The sequence below is a fragment of the Macaca fascicularis genome, chromosome 8, assembly GCF_037993035.2.
Source record: "Macaca fascicularis isolate 582-1 chromosome 8, T2T-MFA8v1.1".
NCBI lineage: Eukaryota > Metazoa > Chordata > Mammalia > Primates > Cercopithecidae > Macaca > Macaca fascicularis.
The window spans coordinates 101080407-101104090 of record NC_088382.1 but is presented as its reverse complement, the minus strand read 5'-3'; the positions used below and the strand labels follow the sequence as shown (position 1 = coordinate 101104090).

Here is a 23684-nt window from a genome sequence, read left to right as displayed (position 1 = left end):
CCTCTTTGTACCTTTGTGGCATCATCAGTCTCAAACCAAGCTCTGTCTCATCTCTAAAAAGTGACCACAAAATAGGTGATCATAGACAGTAGCTTGAATGGCACCTTAAACTGTGAGCACATATCTAATACGTGGGATTATAGTTCTTCTTTTTTTTCCTGTTTTGCCCACAAGTATCTAAAATCCTTAAGGGCAAATAATTATTGATTCTTGTGCCTGTATCAATCAGCCTGGTGCCTGGCTCATAAGAGATGTTCAATTTTTTTTGATACATAAGTGATTTATAGAAGTCAAAGGAATATGATTTTATGAAAAAGAGTGGTCAAGAGTATAAAAGCAAACAAAATCAGTAAGAAGAGGACTGAAAAGAGGAGCCATTGACTTTGGAAATTTGAAGTGAATGGCCATCTGCGCAGAACCCTTTAGAAGTGTGATAGAGGCAAAGTTTCCTGCAGAAGCCAGAGATGAGCAAGTAGAGACAGCAAATGTCTACTCGTTCAGCACATTGGAATTGAAATTATTCAGGGGCACTGAAGAAAATCAGAGATAAAGGGCAGAAAAGGAAGCATGGCCAAATGAAGATTTTTGTTTTAAGAGAGAGGATAAATAACTTATTTTTTAAATATACTATAGTTACATCCAGTTTAGTAAAAGAGATTGAAGACACTTGGAAAAGGACAATTAACTGACACAGCTGTGCCTGGGAAAATGCAGTGGAAGTTTTTGTTTTTTTTAGAAAAGTGAAACTAAATTAACAAACAAGGTTAAGAGAAACTCAGAGTAGCAGATTTGACCTTGGTTAGAAAAAAAGAACAGTTACATCAATTGTTTTAAAAAATGTAAGTACATATGGCTTTGGATGTATATATCTTTAGGTGACCAGGCAATGAATAGAAAGTTGAGGAAGAAAATGCATAATAGTTCCCTGAAGATAGAGGCAAGGTTATCTGTGGAAGGCCCTTAGGAACAGGATTTAGAAGGGAGATTAAAGATGCAGTTGCAGCTTGGAATACTGGAAAGTGGAAATGGTAGAATTACTAAGCACAAAGAAGTGACAGCGCTAAAGGTTCCCTCTAGGATAGAGAGAAGGAATTTTCAGGAACACCAAACTGCAGAAATGAGATCACCTTCCAACCACCTCATCTGGTCACTAAACAATTGAGTCTGTATATACCACATGAGTTGGAATCCTGAGTCTAAAGAACAGAAATATCAAATTCTCCCCCACTTTTACTCAGACTGCAAGTAATTTTTCTAACAATTGTTGTGTCCTATTTTCCTTTATTCTCTCTCTTTCCTTCACATTGCTGGTGACCTGGGCAAGTGTGGTATGAGATACACAGTGAAGTGTCCCACACAGCTCCTCTGTAACTCGGGCTACAGAACATTGTTACCTAACATGCACTTTAGATCAATTTCTGATTTCTGTTTTGAATTGTGAGATGGAGTCCAAATATGTATTTTATTAATTTTTGGATATTCTGAGCATTTAATGCAACTATATCTGTTATCCATGGAATGAGAATAAAAGTGAATAAGAAATAAACTACAGTAAGCATATTCCAGAAAATGAAACTTGAAGACATACATTCACACATCTGGCAGTGATTCATAATTGAATATCATTTTCTCTCTAGTTATGATAGTTTACATCAGCCTCAATCTCCAAACTGAAAGTAGCTGAGTAACATTGCTGGCACCATCTCTTTATTCCAGCTCCATATGTGCAGAATAAAAGGTTTAACTATAATTCACTCTGGTAGCATTACACAGGGAATTTCAATGAAGGTGTTGAAAGAAAATAATTACCTATATAGCCTTAGGCTGGAAGGGAAATATCTCCTTTTCTTTTACGATGTATTTCTAGTGGATGTGTATGAGAGGCAACTTGGAGGATGGGATCATTTTCTTATATGACTACATCAATATGTGTTGGAAATGTATAAATTTGTGAAACAAGGAGAAGATTTAAATTTTCCATGATAAGGGATATTACATCCAAACTTGCACTCTTAGGAAAACTATTGTAAGTCACCCAAGAATATATGTATAGGGATAATATGTTTTAAATACTTTCTGCCCCTGACATGCTTATATTGAGCAAAGGCTTTGGTTAATTTGACACCGTCCTTTGCAATGTGACATAACTATGTACCCAGTTTTTGTTACCTAAGCATAACACTATAGGGATACCATACAGCCACAATACATTACAACTGATGCACAAACTGAAACAGACGAAGTGATGAAAACGTAAGTACCTAAGAATTATAGTACAGGGCTTCTTTTAAATAGCAGACTAAAGAAAGTCTTTGTGACTGTGATCCTAAACTTTAGGGTCTAAAACGAAAGGGACTGTCATTTTAAGATACATATTCCCAAGTCCACCCCAAATAAATCCTGATTCACTAGGTCTTGTGTAGGCCATTGGAATCTGTTTGCATTTAGCAAGCAAACACTCAATTCTGGTGTAGATATTATAAGGTTCGCATTTCAAACAAGATTCAGAAGGACTCTAGCAACATCATTTGATTGATTTTAATTGATTACACCTCTACTTTCTTAAGCTAGACCCTTCCTACTTCAGTGTTTTCATTGGCTAGGTGAAGAGGAACAATTGGAAAAACAAAAGGTTTCCATGAGACAGAAATTAGATGTCAATCTCATTTGGGGCAATCACACTGTTATTCTCAAATTTTAATTCCAGAGCCAAAGCAAAACGCATAGATCAAGCTCCAGAAAGAGTTGTAATGTGGGAAGAATTGTGTTTGGCTTTATGAAACCCAGTTCTGCCATGTCTGTGTCACCGGGGGTTGGGGTCACGGGAAGAACCGGTCACCCAAAAATGCCTGAGGCCTGTTACTCAGCCTGCCTCCCCTCCCCCACCCATTCTCCATCACCACCCATCTTGCCTCCCAACATCATGCTACCACCCCAAGCCCTGTCCTCTGTAGCCCCCAAAATATTCCTAGCCGTCCTTCTTTATCAAAATTTATTGTATGCTTTGTTCTTTCAGGTCTTTGGGGACAATGTCTTATAAGTTCTTTAAGTGAACTAGTTCTTCATAAGACTAACACAATGTGTTACAATGGCTTTCATGTGTTTTCCTTTCATATACTATTTACTCCAGCCCTAGTGAATGACTGATGATGAGAACTTCAAGCCTCTTGGAAGACTGTGAAGTAGATATTTGGACTTCGGGGACATTTAGATACTCCTGAAATCATACCACCACAGGGTCAATCATGCCTACCAACTTTCTCCTGAAATACCTTTTGTAAACCTAGCTTTATCTTCAGTCTTTATTTTTCCCCACAAAATCTGTTCAGTGCACAGAAATTGCGTTCACTTCTCTCCCTTTCCTGCTCTCTCTCAGGCTTTGTTAGCATAAATAAAGGCACCCTTATTTAAACAATAGGTCCCTAACTACAAATTTAAGAAAATAAGGAGCATGGAAGCTTGAGAAGCCTGTAAGATATAAATCAAGGTGTAAGAAGTATAGAAAGAGAGGCGTTAAATAGGAAAGTTGATCTGGAAGACACATGCCAGTCCAAAAGATGTTCTGTGTTTCCTCACTTTTCTAGCCTTATGAGTCCATAAATTGCTTCAAAACCAAGAAGATTTTAAAAAGCAGCTCTAACAGTAAAGGAAATAAAGATAGATTTCTAGTTTTATTTTTATTTATTTCATTATCAAAGTATTTTATTTTTTAATGTAACAACTGTTCTTGTAATTTATGGATACTTATAGGACTTATTAATGAGCCAATTTCTAAATGACTCTTTAAAACAAGAGGCTCCAAATTAAAAAAAAAATACTGAAAAACTTCCTACACTTACTATAGGTAATAGTCTTTATTATATAGAAGAGAAAGGAGATAAGTCTGATCAAAATGAATTTCCAGCCAGGTGCAGTAGTTCACGTCTGTAATCCCAGGACTCTGAAAGGTCAAGGCTGGCTTGTCACCTGAAGTCAGGAGTTCAAGACCAGCCTGGCCAACATGGGGAAACCTCATCTCTACTAAAAAATACAAAAATTATCCAAATGTGGGGGCGCACGCCTGTAGTCCCAGCTACACAGGAGGCTGAGGTGGGAGAATTGCTTGAACTCAGGAGGCGGAGGTTGTAGTGAGCTGAGATCACACCACTGTATGCCCTCCACCTTGGGTAACAGAGAGAAACTCCGTCAAAAAAAAAAAAAAAATCCCGTTGCTGAATCGATTAAAAAAAGAGTAAGGATTTTTGAAGAGTAAGTACTTTAAAAGAAATTGTTCCGGAGAACTCAATCAATTTGGAGTAACTGAGCATTCTTCTTTTAAAAAAAAAGCAAAACAAAACAAAAGAAAGCAAAAACTCAAGTGGAAAGTTATCAATAAGACTGTGTTCTGTGCCTATCTCTGAGATAACTGGTGAAATTAAGCAAGTCTATGCTGTTATTTTTGTTAAAACAGTATGATAACTTAGAGAAAACTAGCCTAGCTAGTTCGATTCTATCTTCTTTAACGAGATAGCTAATCATTAGGAACCATCACCAGAACACCATATGCCGCAGTTTCTGAATCCCCACTGGCATGTTGCAAACCCATTCCTGAACACATCACTCTGTTTCATGGCCACAGTCTCATCTGAGTAGCCAGATATGGCTAGTTATGTCTATGTAACCTACTGTCTCTAGTGGCAGAATGTTTTAACCAGACCATGATCAATGATTATGTTTTTAATACAAAAGCATGACATACAGTAAATGAAAATACAATTCTAGTAAGGCTGGTTTTCAGTTTGAAAAAAGAGAAAATTGTTAAAAGTCTAGGAAATGCATAACTGCTTGCTATTGACTGAATTGTGTCCCTGCACAATTCATATATTGAAGCCCTAATCTCCAATATGACTATATTTGAGATAGGATTTATAAGGAGGTAATTAAAGGTAAATGAGGTCATAAGTGTCAGGCTCCGATCTCATAGAATTAGTGTTCATATAAGAAGAGACAGCAGAGAGCTTGCTCTTTCTTTGTCTCTCCTCCCTGAGAACACAGAGAGTAGGCATCCTTCTACTAGCCAGGAAGAAAGCCCTCATTAGAAACCAAATTGGCCAGCACCTTGGTCTTGGACTTGTAGTCTCTGAAACTGAGAGAAGTACACTCCTGTTGTTTAAGCCTCCAGTTTATGGCATTTTATTGTAACAGCCCAAATGGACTAATACAGATTTTGGTACTGAGAAGTGAGGTACTACTGCAACAAATAACTAAAAATGTGGAAGAAGCATTTTAGGTGCATGCTAGAAAAAGCCTGGATTATTGTGAAAGGACTGTCATGAACTTAAAGGCGATTGTGGTGAGGGCTCAAACAGAAAAGGAAAGAGAAAGTCTCCATTTTCTTGGGGAATAAATAAGTAATCCTAAATGGAGTGTTAGTAGAAATATGGTCATAACAGGCCATTCTGCTGAGGTCTCAGATAGAAATGAGGAACATGTTATTGGAAACTGGAGGAAAGGCGACCCTTGTTGTAAATTGGTCAAGAACTTGGCTGAACTATGTTCTACTGTTTTTTTGGACAGTAGAAACACAAGTGATAAAACTGGATGTTTAGCTGAGGATATTATTTCTAGGCAAAGTGTTGAAGGGGTGGCTTGGTTGTTCCTGACTGCTTTTAGTAAAGTATGAGGGGAAAGGGGAATTGAACAAGGAGTTGTTAAGAAGAAAGTAACAAGAACTTGAAGATTTGGTAAACTATCAGTCTGTTCATGTTGCATAAAATGAGAAATCTTGTTCTGAAGAGAGCACAAAGGGTGTGGCAAAACAACCATTTGATAAGTAGATGAATGTGGTTGTGAACCATGAATCTGATTAGCCACCTCAGCAGGGGCCAGAAATAGAGATAAAATTGTGTCAGCAAACCACTGCCAGTTTGAACTGAAGGAGACAGAGATGGGACAAAATGAAGGAGAGCTATCAGATTTTTTAGGTTCTACAGCACACCACCATAGAGCTAATAAGCTGTAATGTGATATTCTTCAAGAAAAGAAAGAATGACACCACAAGCAACCCAGAGATCATCCATGCTGCCTCCTTGGTTTCAAAGGGTGGGGACATTGCCTTAATTTTAATGGGGCAGACAGCCTCAAATTGAAGTTCTAGGGGTGGGAAGACCCTGCAAAGCAATCGAGTGGAACCACCCTGTGGAAATCTGGAGGCAGGACTGCTACCCCAGAGGGTCAAAGAGGTGGGGGATCAAAGCAAAAGGGATTATTTTTGTGTCTGGATCTGATGGAATTTTCCTTGGTAGGTTTTGGACTTGCTTGGGACCTATCACTACTTCCTTCTTTCTTATTTCTCCTGTTTGGAATGGGGATATCATTTCTATGACAATGCCACCATTGTATTTTGGAAGCATATAGCTTGTCTGGCTTCATAGGTTCACAATTGGAGAGGAATTTTGCATAACAGTTTATCTTGTTTCTGTTCTCATCTATGTATGATTTAGATGATATTTTATGAAACTTTGAACTTCAGACTTGAGGGTGGATACTGGAATGAGTCGGGACCTTTGGGGCTCTTAGGATGTAATGAAAGTATTTTGCATATGATAAGGACATGAATTTAGTGAAGGCTAGAATGTTGTGGACTGAACTGTGTTTCCCCAAACTTCATACGTTTAATCCCTCATCCTCAAAGTGACTGCATTTGAACACAGGACCTATAAGAAGGTAATTAAGGTTAAACAACAGTATGAGGATAGGCCCTGATCCAATAAGATGAGTGTCCTTAGAAGAAGAGTGCTCTCTCTCTCTCACTCTCTCTCCCCCACATGAGGACATAGCTTGAAGGTGGCCATCTACAACTGAAGAAGAGAGCCCCCACCAGAAACCAAATTGACTAGCACCTTCAACTTGGACTCCTCAGACTCCAGAACTAAGAAGTAACTTTTGATTGTATAAGCTCTCTAGTCTGGTAATATGTTATAGCAGCCAGAACTAAGACACTACCATTAATCACCTTACTGCCACCCTATGTAGGAAGGCAACACTTTATCCTCTGCCATACTTCCTATCATCTTTCCTTAATGTATTTTCATTTTGGCACATATCATCATCTAACTTGCAATAAATGCATTTTAAATGTATTCTATTTTGCTTTCCCTTGATACAACAAAGTTTGTGAGGGCGTTTATTCTTTTTCTGTTTTATTATCTGCCATATCTCTAACACCTAGAAGACTTCCTTTGCTTCTACTCTTTGGAAAAGTAGCCTTTAATAGACTGAAGAATACTGAATTCAGCCTAGGAAGTCAGGAAAGACAAACAACAGTATATAATGAAGAGCCAAATCAAATAAAAAAATAAAATGTATATATTAATTAAAATTGGAATGCAAAGGATGTAAACCTGGTGAAAGAGTATGTCTAAATGTAGTTTTGTAGCACAAAGTATTCTTATCAGCAGTCCATAAATTAAGGCACAGTATCTTACAGTCCTAGGTTGAAATTTTGTAAGAACAAATTACCAAGAATAATGGATACTTCCAAGAATATTCAACACATAATACTCTGTGGTCATTCCAAGAAACAGTATGTGTTATTTGCTTTGCAGGAGAGTAAATACTATGAAATAATAGACACAAATCCATTGAAGCATAATAGTTATCATATTTTGATTTATTTCCATGTAAATTGGTTGTTACATGCTGAGTTAGTACAAAGAATTTTTAAAAAGATAATTAAATGCATTGAAAAATATAAAAAATAACTGCAGCATATTAGACTACATGATTTTTAACTAAAAATCTTTGGATTGTGAAAGTACCATTTAACTCCCTATTTGAAAGCTGGCCACAAACTCATTGCCAAATAGCATATTCTATATTGAATTAGATTATCATCCCACAGAATTCAGAATGTGCATTTCTAAGGCATAATGTATGTTCACAATATACTAATATATTTTGGCAACCACTAAATGTCAAGCATTTCCCATACAGGATATTAACACATTAATGTTTTCATTAAAAAAGAAAGATCTCTTTCTTCATTATATTACACATTTATAGAATAGAGATCTGTCAAATAAATTACTGTAAAGTAGTTCAAGCTAAATCTTATAACACTTGAATCATATAATCGGGGGCAAATAACCTTTAAAATGAAAGACAAATGGTGAAATTTATGGGCATTTAATTTGCATAAATGTAATGTTAACAGTCTTTTCCTGGCTATATATTTTATGCTTAATTTATATATGTCACTCTGTTAGGTCCTTAACACTCTTATAGGTCAGTTTTAATTTTTTCCAATTTTATTTTACCATAATAACTGTTATCAAGTAGTTTGTCATATATAAAAATAAGGTAATCTCATAAAAATAATTCAGTGTGACTATAGAAACAATCCAGCTTCAAGACCACTATACAGTTTTTGTGTTGTCAATACCTGCTTCGAAATAAACATTTGCGTTTTAGAATGTTGTGTGTCTAAACTCATGTTTACCTCTTAAGCTCTCAGAACTCAATACCAGAGACTTCCTCCAGGTTAACAGTCATTGTAGCTTTGTTGTGTGGAAGTCTTAAAACAAAGGTCTTCATAAGGTACATGGTTTGGTCTTCCTTTACATTGAATACAACATTAGCATTTGACACCCAAGTTATTGGACTTAAAGTTTTATCCACTAAACTTCTACTATGAACACTGAAGTGCATTAAAATATAACTACTCCAACAATACTGTGTCCATTTTGTCAACAAACTATAAAAACCATCCATTAATTAACTATGATTTTAATGTCAGACCTGATCCATAATCTCTAATAAATTAGAAAGTGCCTGCATTATATACGTTCAATTATAGGAGTTGCATAGCAAAATATCAATTTATACACAGCAAAATATATTTTCTTTTTTGACTTTCCTTGACTCATGCTTACCTGCCAGTGACCAATGAATCAGAGATGGTGAATATTACCATCCACCAATGGAATAATTTAATTGGACAAAGCAGAATAAAATTATTTTCTCTAAGGAAACTTTACCTCCAATTATTACTTCTGCTTTTCCTTGGAAGAGTGTTTAATGGGAATGTGAGTTGGCCTCACTCATTGAGATTGAGGCTACCATAGGGAGAAACACTATTCTTTGTAGTTCATTTCAATCAAAATTGAAATGGCTGGATATGTTATAAGAATTTGAAACCTTTCTTAATTCTCTTTCATTTTATTACATTGCCCTACCTACAATTTAATGTTAAAATTAAAGGTCATATGAATGTTTACCACACATTTGCTAGAGACCATTATAATCCATCACTTGGCAGGCACTAGAATTTACTTTTATAGATGACAGAGACGGTGCCTAAATGGCTGGTATTTTAATTTTATTTTCAACCTGTTTCTCAAACTCACTTTAAAGTACCTAGCTTTTTCTTACTCTGGTAAATTTTAGAGCGGTTAAAATGCTGTTAAAAGCTTAAGCATAATTATGTGTCTATGCCTATCTTTGAAGGTGGTAATTTTTTCCCAGGTAAATCAATCTGCTAAATTAAAATGTGAAATTCTACGTACTTGTACGTGATTGAAAATATATGTATAAGCATGAAAACAATAACATACAGTTCAGCCTAGCCTATGGCGTTTATTTGTCAATTATCCTGTTGGTTTGATGGGTTTGCAGATAATCACATTAAGCTTTCCTCTAACAAAAGAAAAAAAAATCTATGAAGATCTACCTACCTATACATCCATATGCATATAGATAAACATATTATATTGATTATCTCTGAAATAAGAAAGTTAAAAATTATTACAGTTCATCTTATACTGGAATAGCACAAAGCTATTCTGCTAGTGGTATTTTCTCATCTAAAAATTAAAAATGTGTAATTTCGTATTCTCTTTCTCCAACAAAACTTCAGTGGAAAACAGAGCCTCTTATTGGGTAGAAATGCTAAAATTAGAGGTACTGGGTCTGAAGATCCTAAGCATTTCCAATATTCAGAGCAAAACAGACCAACATCAAGAACTTGGTTTTATTGGGATACCCGTTTCTTTTGATTATGAAAACATTCCTGAATACTTCAGGAATGGATGTATGGAAAGATATGGAAATGAATTATTTCCAGTTTTTCATTTGTTTTGTTTGGTTTACTTTTTGTGAATTTCACATCTTACTGTGTAAAGTAATATTTAGCCTTATTGATATTTCAGAGGCCTATACAGAGAGAAGTTGTGTGAAAATGGCACATTTGCTAAGTTGTTTTTATGTATTAGTTACAGATTATCTTAAAATTTTACAAATGGCTTGTAAATGCTCAAAATTGCCTATGACAAAAGTATTTCTCAATTTTAAACATCAACTTACAGCACAATAGAAATAAAACAGCACAAAATATTATAGTAAAATAAAATAAAACCATGTTTACCCTTTAGTACACTAAAACTAAACACATACTGATTTTTATATAAAATAACTAAGTGAATCTTCTTACTAACAAAAATGAGAAAAAAGTTGGCAGTTCTTTCCAACTGCTATGCAGTTACCAAGTTACATCATACTTATTGTAGCAGAGGTCATCTGTAGGCTCTAAACAACAAAAAAGTTGTGCAAAATCCCAGCGTATGGCCTCGTTAGGCAGTTGGTAAAGACGAGAGCTGTACTGAGACAAAAGGGTCTCAGACTTCACTGTGGTCACTGAGTTTGCTCAAATTCTGAAATGGAAGAGGAAGAAATAAGTATGTGCTACTTACTCAACTCTAAATTGGTACCAAAGTAAAAGAACAGTAGTAACTGAAGCAAGCTGTCCAGCTAAGCCAAAAAAAAAAACCAAAAAACCAAATGACCCTTTTATGAGACATCAGCGTAGAGCAGTTCAAAGCTCCAGGTCCAACGTCAAACTGCTGACTCTGCAACCAACTCTATCACTTATAGATTGTGTAATTTCCCTGGTCAGTTTCCTTGTTTCTAAAAATGGATTAAATTATCGTATCTACCTCATAAGGTCATGGCAAATTCAGTTAAACAACATAGTAAAGCTTTTAGAATATTCCTGTAATATAGTGAGAGCACTCAATATATGTTAGATATAATAATAGTGTTGTTATTATTTTGTAAATACATACTGTTCTGATTGTATACAATAGAGATGACTCTATGAGGCACCAAATGTTATTCTAGGGATGAGGAAAGGCAAAACAATTCAAAACTCAAGGAAAAATTGCAGGAAATCAAAGCTCTAAGAACAATTGTAAAACTAAACCATAAGCCCAGCATTTGTAAGATAACTTTGACACTTCAGATCATGTGAGCACTAGACTCTGCAAATAATATCTCCAAAGATGGCAACATAAGCTCAGAGGCAAGATATCAGAGCAGAAAAAACTTTTAAGGCCATATTTAGAGTTTTTATTTTTGAGAAAGGTGGATTCAAATCCCCAGGACAGTAGATCCTGGAAGAAGCATTTGTTGTACGAGTAAGCAGTTTGCAATTGATAGGCAACCACCTAATCTCGAGAGCAGTGACATTGTTGGAAAATCCAAGTTACCAAACAACAGTTTATCACTGGCCTAAAAAAAGAATGGAAACATTCTTTTACTTGGAATAAAAAATCTGAGGGTCTGAAGTGGGCTGGGGCGGGGGCGTGGGGGGGGCACTGTTAATAGATTTTAGATGCCAATGGAGTAATAAGCTGATACAAAAGATGCAAAGCTTCGATTCTATATCCTGAATATTCTTATAACTCCTTCAGGCCAACTTAATCAACTCACCTTATTTGAATGGATATGACTTATTGCAGCAGATACTGATTCAAAAAAAATTGGTTTCTCTGAGTCTAGGTTTCCATAATACGTCATTCCTTTTATCAAAGAAGCTACAAGAAAGCACAAGTGATATAAGAATACATGTGGAAGTGCAGAAGAATCACATTCAACGTTAGTCAGGGACATGTTCTTACCTGTACAATGGGCTAACAATACATCCACACTCCTGCCTTTACAGTCCATGTAAACCTGGAAGAATTAAAATAGGATACCCACAGTCAATTCAGAATAGCCAGCAGGAGGAAATAAGATGGGCTTCAGAAGAAATCAAACTTTCTTTAAAGCGAATGTTTATGAAGTCAAACCACCAGAGGGAGGCATTGTTACACAGTCAGGCATAATCTGGCAAGCATCTAAAAGACTAAGATTAATACAGCAGGGCATCTACCTTTATTGCAACTAAATTTGACTGCTTACATTTTCCACATCATTTAATAAAAGTAAAAACAGTTACTTTCCTGCCCTGTAAGAATCATATAAAATTGTTCTCAACCTCTTTTAATAGAAAACAAGGACCCATTTGTGAAAATGAAGAAAGCTGCTGACCTACTGCTTGCTTTAATATTTTACAATAATTTGGACATATTCACGTGCTCTACAAACCCTGTGCATGAATGGTAAATTGAGAACCTCACTATAATCCAAGCCAAGTTTGATTACTCAACTTCCATTTTAAAAGGATTGCAAGATGAGAGATCCTGACTCATTTGTTTGGCATCTTTTAAGTCCTAGAAAATCTCAAGCAGAAACAACTTATTAAAGGCTCTGATCTTAAATTCACTCAAATCAAAGTCAGTCTATGAACTTCCGTAAAAGTAAATTTAGGCATTTTAGTTACCAGGGGATGGATTTCATTATATAATAGTGATGTATCTTACACATAAAATATAGAAAGGTTCATTTACAATATATTCTAATAGTGTGCATTGTACATTCAAAATTTCATTCATATTCTTCCAGTAGTAAGAAGTTCTTTCTATGTGAGAATTGTGAAATAATAGAAGATACATTACTGAGTGTAAATGAGAAAAGAGCAAAAAACATGGACTGCATCTTTGCCATTGAATAAATGGCTCCCATTTTTGTAAGTTAAAATATTTAATTCAAGGTGACCTCCCAGTGTTTGACTTTTTCTTAAGCTCGGTGAAACACAAACACATTGCTATAGGCGGTTTGTAGGTGCTGATAAATATAATCTCCAGTTCACTGACCTCCTCAAAGTCCCAAGTAAAAGAATAAAGAGAAGTCACCCCACTTCCTTCAACCTACAACTCCCAAGAGAATGTTTCTAATGTGAAAGCAACTAAGAAAACAATGCAAGGAGTGTTATTAGAAAGCAAGAAGCCATGAAGGACTGAAGAGTTGCTGTGGCTCTTCACTCTGAACCTTCTTCCAGGGTGGCTGGAACTAAGAAATAATATTAGTTGCAATGATATTAATTACACTTGAAGAAATGACATTTTTAAAATGAGAAAAAATAATAGAAACTAGCATTATTGAGTTCTTCCTAACTGCTAGACACTTTCTTAAGTGCTTTATATGCAATACATCATTTTTAAGCCTCACAACAACTTGCTGAAGGGGGTATTTCTACTTCCAGTTTAGAGAAAAGCAAGTAAACACTTAAGTCCAGATCACAGAACTAGTATATGGATGATATTTGGAACCAGGCTTAGTCTATCTTTAAAGTCTATATTCTTAACATAGATCATGCTGTTACTGTAACCATAATGAAATAAAGAAAATAGGAATAACAAGGAAATTTAAAAGGGCAAACTGATACAAAACTGCTGGTTTTGTATATATAGATACAACACACCTGGCTAAGGGAATGTCATTTTATGCCAATCTAAAAATAAATTGCATCAGTTGATTGATCCTGTCATTCCAGTGTACAGATCTTTAAAACCACTAAGATGAATGATGAAAAATAAGTCTTTTTGCAACATGCCCAGTGCCAAGATTGTTTGAATTTCTCTGAATTGTCAGCCGTGGATCCTAAACTCAGTGAGAGTAGGTAATCATTTCTCCTGCTTTCTTTATTAACCCTAAGTCCTGTTTGTAATATCTAGAGAAGGAAGCTAATAATTTCAGAAACCAATTTAAAATGCAATTGAACAACAACAACAAAACACATACACACACACACACACACACACACACACATATACTGGCCTTTCCCAGTTTAAAAAAAAACAATCCTAGTCTAGTGTTTCTCAAAATAGGATCCTTGAGCCTCCTGCATCAGAATCACCTATGGGTGTTTAAAATGAAGCTCCTAGATCAGAATCAGAACCCAGAAGACTGCATTTTCAATGAGCACCCCAGAAGAGCCTTAAACACGCAACTTTAAGAGACTCTTGTAGACTTTAGGAACACAGAGTAAATAAAAATGCCGAATACAAGAGGCCCTCCTGTGAAGAGGGACCATGTGTTTACAATTTAGTTTCAGCTAGAAGAAAACATGAAGTATTCAGGTTGAATCCTAAGTCCAACTGTGCAAAGGTTTTATAGTGAACCACAAGAAAATGAAAACATATTATGTGGGGAGAAAGGGCGACTTGCTAAAAATAGCCACTAGATTTCAGGCCTCTGATACTTAAACTTAATTGTTTTAAACAATTTGTTTATTTTCGAAATATCTGCCAATTCTGAAACAAAATCGCCGCCTTATTTTTACAAAATGAATAAACTGAGATCCAGACAAGTGAGATGATTTCCCCCACACCTCAGCTAGTGTGATGCAGCTGGGACTATGCTGTGACTTCCACATACTAAGCAATTCCCCTCCACACACTCCCACCCACATCTTCGTAGGAAAGCAATACTAATGTTGACCTTTGTCCTACCGTGAGTTTGAAAGGCTGGACATTTCAAAGTAAATTTAAGATATAAATGAATAGAGACACAAGGTATACTACACCACAAGAAAACAATACAAGTCCACAACATGAGACCTTTTCAAGGATACTGATCTGAACCCTTTACAAGTCAATGTCTGGTTTCCACTTTCTGACCATGATATGTAACTAATACAAGACTATCCCCTCCTCCACAAAGAAGTACACAACTGGACAAAAATATACAACAACCATGTTTAGACAATCGGCCCCAGGCAGGGCAGCACAGGGCAGCTGAGGTTCCTGAGAAAGGGGGAAAAATGGGGTGAGCCCTCTGATCATGGTAGCTTTCTGCCGCAAAGCAGTTTCTGGGCCCTGGCATGATGAGGGGGACCTAATAAAAATGTGGCAGCTTCCCTGAGCTGCACAGAGAGAACCAGAGTTCAGGGAGAGATCAATGGGTGACGAAAGAACTCCAGAAATTTCCATAAGGTTTAAATTAAGTATTTGGCTCAATGTCAAGCCACACAGGGAGGCTCTAGGTGGTCTGAGTAAGAAAACCTCTGGGAAGTAAACACCTGAAGATGAGATGAGCCAATTCACAGGCTCAGAAGCTGGCAGAGGACTGAAGAAACTGAGGAACAGATGCTGCCCCACCCTCAAGACGTCCCACCACCACCAATTCAGGGTATGAAGGGAAAGAACAAAAAGAAGTAAGAAAGAAAGTGAATTCCCTGTTGACTTAGTATTTACTAAAAAAAGAAGGAGGTAAAAAAAAAACCTTAGAAGTGTCTGAGTTTTCTGTGAATTAACAAAATTAGGTGTTCTTCTAGCTGTGGAAATGGGGTTTGGAAGCTATGTCAGTTTTAAATCCATAAGTGGAGTTTTATTTTTTGCATACCTGGATCATGGAGACCACATGGAGATCATAGGGTAGAGAAAGAGGCACTATTGCCTGAGAGAACAGAGAAAAGCCGTTGCATTGGGCACTGCTTGTGAGACCAGGAATGGTATTAGGCCAAACTGTACCCAACCGTAATGTGAGAGAAAACCTCCTGCCATCATCAAGGCACTTGCTTATGCAGCCTGTGCTCTGGAATGGGCTTTTCTCCTTTCTAGAATCCTTGTAAATTGACTGCCTAGGAGATCCTATGCCCACTGTATCTCAAGTCTATGTACTGTTCTCTCTGACTACCCCATGCAAATATTCTTAGCCCTGACCCTCACACATACATACAACTAGAAGCTGAATAGGATCTCCTGAAAACAAATCTACAGTGATGGGAGGCATGCAGTTCTACGTCCTTTGCAAATAATGGGGTGAGATGTGTATCGCAACAAGCAGGCTCAAGGCTACAGAGAGAAGGTGGTGAAAACCCCTGTTACTGAACAAAAGGGAAGAAACAGTTCTAAACACAAGCTCCATAAATACCTCAACAAGCATGGAGACTCCAGAGTAGTCAAAAAAGGTAAATCCACTGCAATCCAGGATTAAAGAACACTTCTCATTAGGGCAGGACTGTGAAACTTCTTCTGTAGGAGAAACAGAGACTTGAGTTAGGCAGAATTTTAAGAGATTTCTGCTGCTGGCTTTGTTGACTGGTGGGAGGGTAACAGTGGCCTCATATTTAACAACACTAATTCTAAACACTTTTAATTTTTACATTTTTCAGTAAATTATTAATTATTTCTGAACTTTCTGATTTTGTATTGCTGGAATGCAATTTCAGGTGATTATGACATGACTCAAAGAAGAAGACAAAATAGGTTAATTACCAGTATCATTTCATATATGGACAAACTGAAGTTCAGTTTAAAAGTTTAAATGCTTTTTAAAGGATATCTGGCAAGTTAGTGCTAAACATAGACAGAAGCAAAGTCTCTAGACATTCTGAATAGTACCTTTCCCACAATATCACAATGTTTCCTTAATAGGCATGCCCAAAGTAGAGCTCTGTTTTGTGGTGCCTGAAGTGTATACAATTTTGGAATCACACTTAAAAAAAAAAAAAAAAAACTCCATTGCTAGGACTTGTCCCACAGCCTTGGAAGGGATCTGTATGACGGGCCCTGAAAATTAAGCTTCATTCGGTTCATAGTAAATCGGCCTCTGAATTTACCTGATGAAAACAATAAGATTTTACTTAGGAGTTCATGACCTCTTTTTGATAGACATTCTTAGGGCCATGATTTCCTTACATGATATGACCTATTTCTTCACAGTGACAGGCCACATTTGGGGTCCCTCTGAGGAGTGATGTGGCTCTCAGAGCAGATCACACATGCTGATTCCCCCACCACTGTAGGCAAAGTCTATCACTTAAATTCAAATTCATTAACTATTATGACATTCTCTGAAAAAATTAATTCTTAATTTCAATAGCATTGCCATTTAAAATGTTCAAGGTTTTTCTGTATAGTGACTATATAAAAGTGGGACTGTGGTTGTTTCTCAATTTGGGAGAAAATATGAGGGAAATAGTGCAATTAAAAAAAATCCTGCTTACAGATTTAAAAAAGCAGTAAAACAGAAAATAAAAAATGACACTGAAAATTTATATATGACAGTAACTGTCAGGAAAAAGAGAAATGCTACAAAGTAATTTCTATGTATTTGAAAAGTGATAGGTATAAGATTTGGTTTTCAGTTTCATCTTTAGATCTATATTTATATTTATTAATCAAATAATATGCTATTAATTGAATAATAACTATGTTGTGTTTGTACTATGTTCAAGAAAGAGAAGATAATAACACTAAATAATCAATATTTCTAAGGAGTAATTTTTTTAAGGAGTGAGTGATAACAAACATGAGTGAGGTCTTATTCCTTTCTTTAGGAGTTTATAATACTTTTGAGTGTCAAGGATAGCATTGGTATATAAATGACATGATTAAAATGATAAAATGAATAAAAATGTGAATTTACAAAACAGAGTAGTCTCTTTGGAGTAATCAGGGAAGGCTTCATGCAAAAAGCAGCCTTGCAGGATATATCAGATTCCAAAAAGGAGAAATAATGTAGACGTGTAAGCATTCTGACCATGTGGACAGCCTTAATCCAACACTAATGACAGCTTAAATCTAAAACTCCTTCTGCTCCCATTCAACCATTTAATGAGGACCAACGATATGCCAGGCACTCCATTAGTGCCTTCTGTTCTGCTGTTTCTCCCAGGGCAAGGGGGGCTAAGTGGTTACTGAACATTCAGGCTATGTTTCCATAGGCCTAAAATGGTAAACTAGAACCTCAGGCAAAATTGAAAATAGCCACAACATAGCTCATCTATTGACCACTCAGCTGCAATCATTATCATTCATTATTTCCCTGATTAAACACAAGATTTACCTCTACTAATGCAGAGGCTTTTATTTATATTTTCAGGTATAATACGCCCTGGCTTATTACCAGAGATAGGAGAGTATTAAGATTGCAGGAAAAAGAAAAATACTCTAAACAGAGAATACTTGTTCCTGTCAACAGTGGAATGTTGACTGGTCATAAATATATATCTGGAAATGTTCTATTAAATTTTCACAGTATAAAAATCTCTAACAATTAAATATTAGGTAAACTTTATGAGAAAACGTTAAAAAATTATACAATACACATAGGTAAAATATATATAATGAAGTTAGATGTTTTCTTACAAAGTAAGTTTTAAAAATTAGTAAGACTAATCATGTTTACAATGTATATTGGAGCTTAATATGTGAAGATTTCTTATGTTGACTTTTTCAAACTTTTTTTTAGAAAATAAAATGTATATGGTTTCTTTAAAGTCAGTAATGAGTTGGGCCAGATGATGCCAGTTCGTGAAAGTCAATCGTGTATATATCTTCCATGCTTAATCACAGCATGTTGGTAGCTTAAAATCAGTGATAGTAGAAATATTTACACCATGGAAATTGGCAAATGCTACATATCAGAACTTCTCCACCATCTGACCTTATATCCCCACTCCAAGAATCATTTGCTATTCACCAGCATATCATTGCTTAAAGGTGGGTATTCTTATTAAATATAAAGAAAATCATCAGTAAGTTTTAAAAATCCAATGGCTTTGATTAAATGAAAGACTTAAACCACTGACATATTTGACAATAAAATAACAATGACACAAATTGATATCAAATTTTGTCCTTTTTTAATCCATTTATACAGTCTTGTTCTTACCAAATGATTCCTGTTTTATAAAATAATACATATTTCAAAATAATCTGCAATCTAAAGTTATTTGTTCAAAAATTTCCATAGAAAAAATTAGCATTCATATTTAACTTAAATAATAAGAATTAATAGATTAAGAATTTTTCTAAGATATTTAAGCCTTATTATCTATTTACTACCAAACATAATACTAATGTCTATAAGACAGGCTTGTAGCTGGGCGCAGTGGCTCACGTCTGTAATTCCAGCACTTTGGGAGGCCGAGGCAGGTGGATCACAAAGTCAGAAGATCAAGACCATCCTGGCTAACATGGTGAAACCCCGTCTCTACTGAAAATACAAAAAATTAGCCGGGTGTGGTGGTGTGTGCCTGCAGTCCCAGTTACTCCGGAGGCTGAGGCAGGAGCATGGCGTGAACCCGGGGGGCGGAGCTTGCAGTGAGCCGAGATAGCGCCACTGCACTCCAGTCTGGGAGACAGAGTGAGAATCTGTCCACCTCCCCCACCGCCCCGCAAAAAAAACAGGCTTGCTAGAAAGAAACTGTAATCGGAAAGAATATTAGCAGTTATTATGTATAACTGTCTGACATGAATTCAATCCTCCCTATCCACAGCCACGGCAAACATAGCTAATGAATTTGGTATTTTTTTCCACTGAGGTCAAACAAGACCTTACAATTTCTATCAATCAGTGCTTCAGGAAGCCACTACTAGCTGATCAAAAACTTATTTGTCATTCTGAACTTAAAAAATATTACAGTGAAAAACAATCTGTGTATACGTTACTTAGAGAGATTGATAACTGCATTTAATTGAGGAGAAAATCGTGATAAAATGGTATTGAAAATTCTTAAACAAGTTTTTTTTCCTTTTCTATCCTACTATATTTCACTTTTAAATTGTACTTGCAATTTTATTTATTTTCTTGTAATTATCTCATAATGTACATGATGATAGATTATTAACTCTGAAAGTATTTGGGGCTTTATCAGTAGTGATTTAAAAATGTCCCTTCCATTATCTGAGAGTATGTTCATGCCATTGTTTGCTTCATCTTTTTTTTTTTAATCCAACCTCCTTCTGTGCTATTCCTTTAATTGAAATATGTGTATATTTTCAGGCCATCCAAAAATAAAAATAAAGCAAAGCAACAGGCTCATGCCTTGTATTTGTGGTTAATAATTTAAGTAAGCTATTTTAAGAGACGCAATTCATGATTTTCTTCTAAATGAAAAAACAGTCTTAATGGTAAAGTTACCAATTCACTCGAATGAAAATTTAAATACAATGGACATTTCTAACATTTTTCCAAAAGTAAGTGAAGTTTCTTTTACACAGTATCCTTTCAGTTCTGCCGTTGCACTAATTGTATGGCTATAACCTTGTGTTCTAAACTTCTAAGTAAATCAACCAGAGCAATAAAAATCACATAATCCTAGAAAAGAGTAAAGTGAATGCACAACTAATATCCTGCCTTAAGCAAAATGAGGTAAGCTTGGAGCATGTGCAAAGGAGACAACTAATCTATTCCCATGTGGAATGGGGTAAATGATGGGCTTTATCTACACAAAAACAACATTTCAGAAAGAAATTAACCATCAGGTGTGGGTGGGCAATTAACTCCAGACTGTGGAAGTCAGCTCTCTCCTGTGGAATATTCATTAACTTCTTTAATTAAAAAATATTCATAGTTGCATAATTTAAAAGTGCTTTTTATATACTTCAAAAGATTCTTGACAGTCCATGAGTAACTCATAATTTTTTAAAAGAAAGTATTTTCTGTTGATATCAATTAACTATTGAAAAGCAGATTTACATCTCAAATTTCTCAAGAAAATAAGAAGTTAAGAAATATTTAAGACAAACCACAACATTCCCTTTGGAAAACATGTGCACATATTATTGAACATTTCTTTCCTTCCTTCCTTTCTCCCAGCAGTCAGCTAATATAGATGTATTGAGTGCCTACTCTAAGCACTGTCCTAGAAAATGTAAGTACAATGACGAACAAGGAAGACAGTGATCACTGCCCTCAACAGATTCACAATCAGGTTGGGAAACTCGTCAGTTGAACTAGTAATTTAAAGTGTGAAGAGGGCTAGAGATGTGCAGAAAATGCTATGGAGGTGAAGGAGACCTTGTGTGGTGGACAGAATAATGCCTCTTAAAGATGCACACATTTGACTCTCCAGAAACTGTGAATATGTTGCCTTACATGGCAAAAGGGACTTTGTAGATTTGATTAATTTAAGGATGTTGAGATGGGCAGGTTATCCTAGATTTCTCAGGTAGGCCCAGTGTCATACAAGGAGACAGGAGGTTCGAGGTCAGAGAAGATGTGGTGACAGAAGAGACCACATCTCTTCTGATATTTGAAGATGAGAGAGGAGAGATTTGATGATGTCACACTGGCGGCTTGCAAAAGGAGGACAGGGCCATGACCCAAGGAATACAGATGGCCTCTGAAAGTTGGAAAGGGCAAGGAAATGAATTCTCCTCTAGACCCTCTAGGAATGCAGCCCTGCCCAAACTTGATTTTATCTCCAGACTCATTTCAGTGACTTCTGTCATCTAGAACTGTAAAATAAGAAATTTGTGCTGTTTTAAGCCACTGCATTCATGGCAATTTATTACAGCAGCAATAGGAAACTAACATACCTGCACTGCTTATTTGAGAAATGAGTAATAAGGGTGGGAACTTGTTTAGATTTCAAGGTCTATGATGGCAGAGTTCGTGTCTACTTTCTTCATCCTTGAATATCCAGCACTCATTGTTGTGCCCAGGATTTATTAGCTGTTCAATACATACAATACAGATTAACTGAGTGAACAAGAACATGAATTAATGCAGGAATGAATGGAAGAATGTGATCTGTGAGCTGAGACTTGATAATGATTGGAAGTTAAGTAGATGACTAGGCGGTGGAGGTAGACCCAGCAAGTCATAATGCTAAGAAAGACCTCAACAGAGTGCATCTTGGTATTGACATAAACTGACTGAAGTGTTTGGAGACTCAAACTGCTAAAAGTGGTAATGGAAGATTTCTCTGTAAATTGAGAAATTTTTATTTTTACTAAGAGAAATAGCATGATTTCCATTTCATACTTGATGTAACCCTGCTTCATATATTTTGAATATTCTATCATGTGCTCAACTACAAATCTTTTCCTTCTGAAACGATTTTTAGCGGGGAGGGCAATTTTTTTTTGTTTTGTTTTGTTTTTTTGAGGCGAAGTCTCGCTCTGTCACCCAGGCTGGAGTGCAATGGCTGGATCTCAGCTCACTGCAAGCTCCGCCTGCCCGGTTTACGCCATTCTCCTGCCTCAGCCTACCGAGTAGCTGGGACTACAGGCGCCTGCCACCTCGCCCGGCTAGGTTTTTTTGTGTTTTTTAGTAGAGACGGGGTTTCACCGTGTTAACCAGGATGGTCTCGATCTCCTGACCTCGTGATCCGCCCGTCTCGGCCTCCCAAAGTGCTGGGATTACAGGCTTGAGCCACCGCGCCCGGCTGGGGAGGGCTATTTTTAATTATCTTCCTTCTTGCCCATTCCCTTACTCAGTTTACATCTTTTCTTCCTTTAATCACTTCTAGATCTATTCTGTAGTCCCCAAAACCCACTTGATGTCTCCTGGATGACCTCACTTAGCTTAAGTTTACCATTGTCCCACCTAAACTCACTTTTCCTTTTAGCTGTTCTCCTGGCTTCACTATTATTCCCAGTTTGAGAGTTTCAAAGTTTCAGAATCATTATTTGTATCGTTCTCTCCCTTACTTCAACTCCCAAACAGTTCCAGCTGCTGTTCATTACACTGCTGAAATCCCTTTTGAGTCCTTCGTCTCCATTTTCACAACCTGGTGACCAAAGAAGGGGAAGATAGAAACTTCACTCCTCTTCTCTGGATTATTATCGCCCTATCATTCTTGCTTCCCTCCATGCAGGCTGCATTTAGATCAATCTTGAATCTCAATTTTAAGTACCCTTTCATGTATATAGCCTACTTTCAACGGGGACTTAAGTCCTGCCTCTACCCCTAACTAGCTGCATGATCCAGAGCAAGTTACATCTCCCCCATGGGCCTCAACGTCATCAGTAAAATGAAGAGTGTTCTGGTAATTATTTTAATTATTTTAAAATGAAGAGTAGAGCATTTGCCTATTACCTATTTTAGTTATTGAGAATAATGCCCTGTGAATTGCTATACAAATATTTTGTTCATTGGACAATGAAGGATAATACAATAGAAATTAAAAATGCATTATTTACCTTAAAATCTAGTTAGGAGGAAAATGACTCTATAACCATATAGGTAATATGTGATGGATTAAAGCACGTGGTAATTTCTGTGTTTCACTATTACTATTGAATTCCACTTTATAGGTGAAGATACTGAATTCCAGTCTGCACCTGACTGAGTATTCTTCTATATGGATCTAGTTGACTTTTTTCTCCCTAACAAGATTGAAAGGAAGTGTGTCCCTTCAATATATTTTACTTCCCTATTAAACCTCAGAAACAGTATAACATTTGGATTGGAAGAAAAGGGAGATGGTTCCAGTTATGAGAATCCAAATAAAGGCTTAGACCCAGAGATGATTAAGTTAGATGTTGGAGCCATAAATGGATTTGTCTGGCTGGGATGGAGAACTTGTACAATGTGTGGTGAGAAGGAAAGCAATTTGGAAGGATAAGGAAGCTTTCAGGTGCCACACTAGGGAGTAGGTACTTGATCCTCAGAAGGAAACCATTATAATTTATTAAGAACAGTAGGGATTTTTTAAAGTAGAGGTGATTTAACATTAATCTGTCATTACATCACAGAATGAAATAAAGCTGGAATGGCAATTAGATCTTAGCTGCATGTCAATTCCATTT

The 23684-nt window shown here is 36.3% G+C and overlaps 1 protein-coding gene across 7 annotated transcripts in view; it reads right to left on the bottom strand.

The window, feature by feature from the left end:
* Positions 1-7633: 7633 nt before the first annotated feature.
* Positions 7634-23684, bottom strand: part of SLC26A7 (solute carrier family 26 member 7) — a 142988-nt gene continuing 126937 nt past the window's right edge. For 5 of the 7 annotated variants that reach the window (XM_005563680.4, XM_065519433.2, XM_045398485.3 and 2 more), the window contains 4 exons: positions 16072-16172; positions 11934-11988; positions 11746-11849; positions 7634-10688 (listed from right to left, as the gene is read on the bottom strand). In XM_005563680.4, coding sequence (XP_005563737.2) covers positions 10653-10688; positions 11746-11849; positions 11934-11988; positions 16072-16172 — 296 coding nt within the window. In that variant the 3' untranslated portion in view covers positions 7634-10652. The remainder of the gene's footprint in view (positions 10689-11745; positions 11850-11933; positions 11989-16071; positions 16173-23684) is intronic. The other 2 variants (XM_015455017.4, XM_073999082.1) reach the window with 1 other exon arrangement.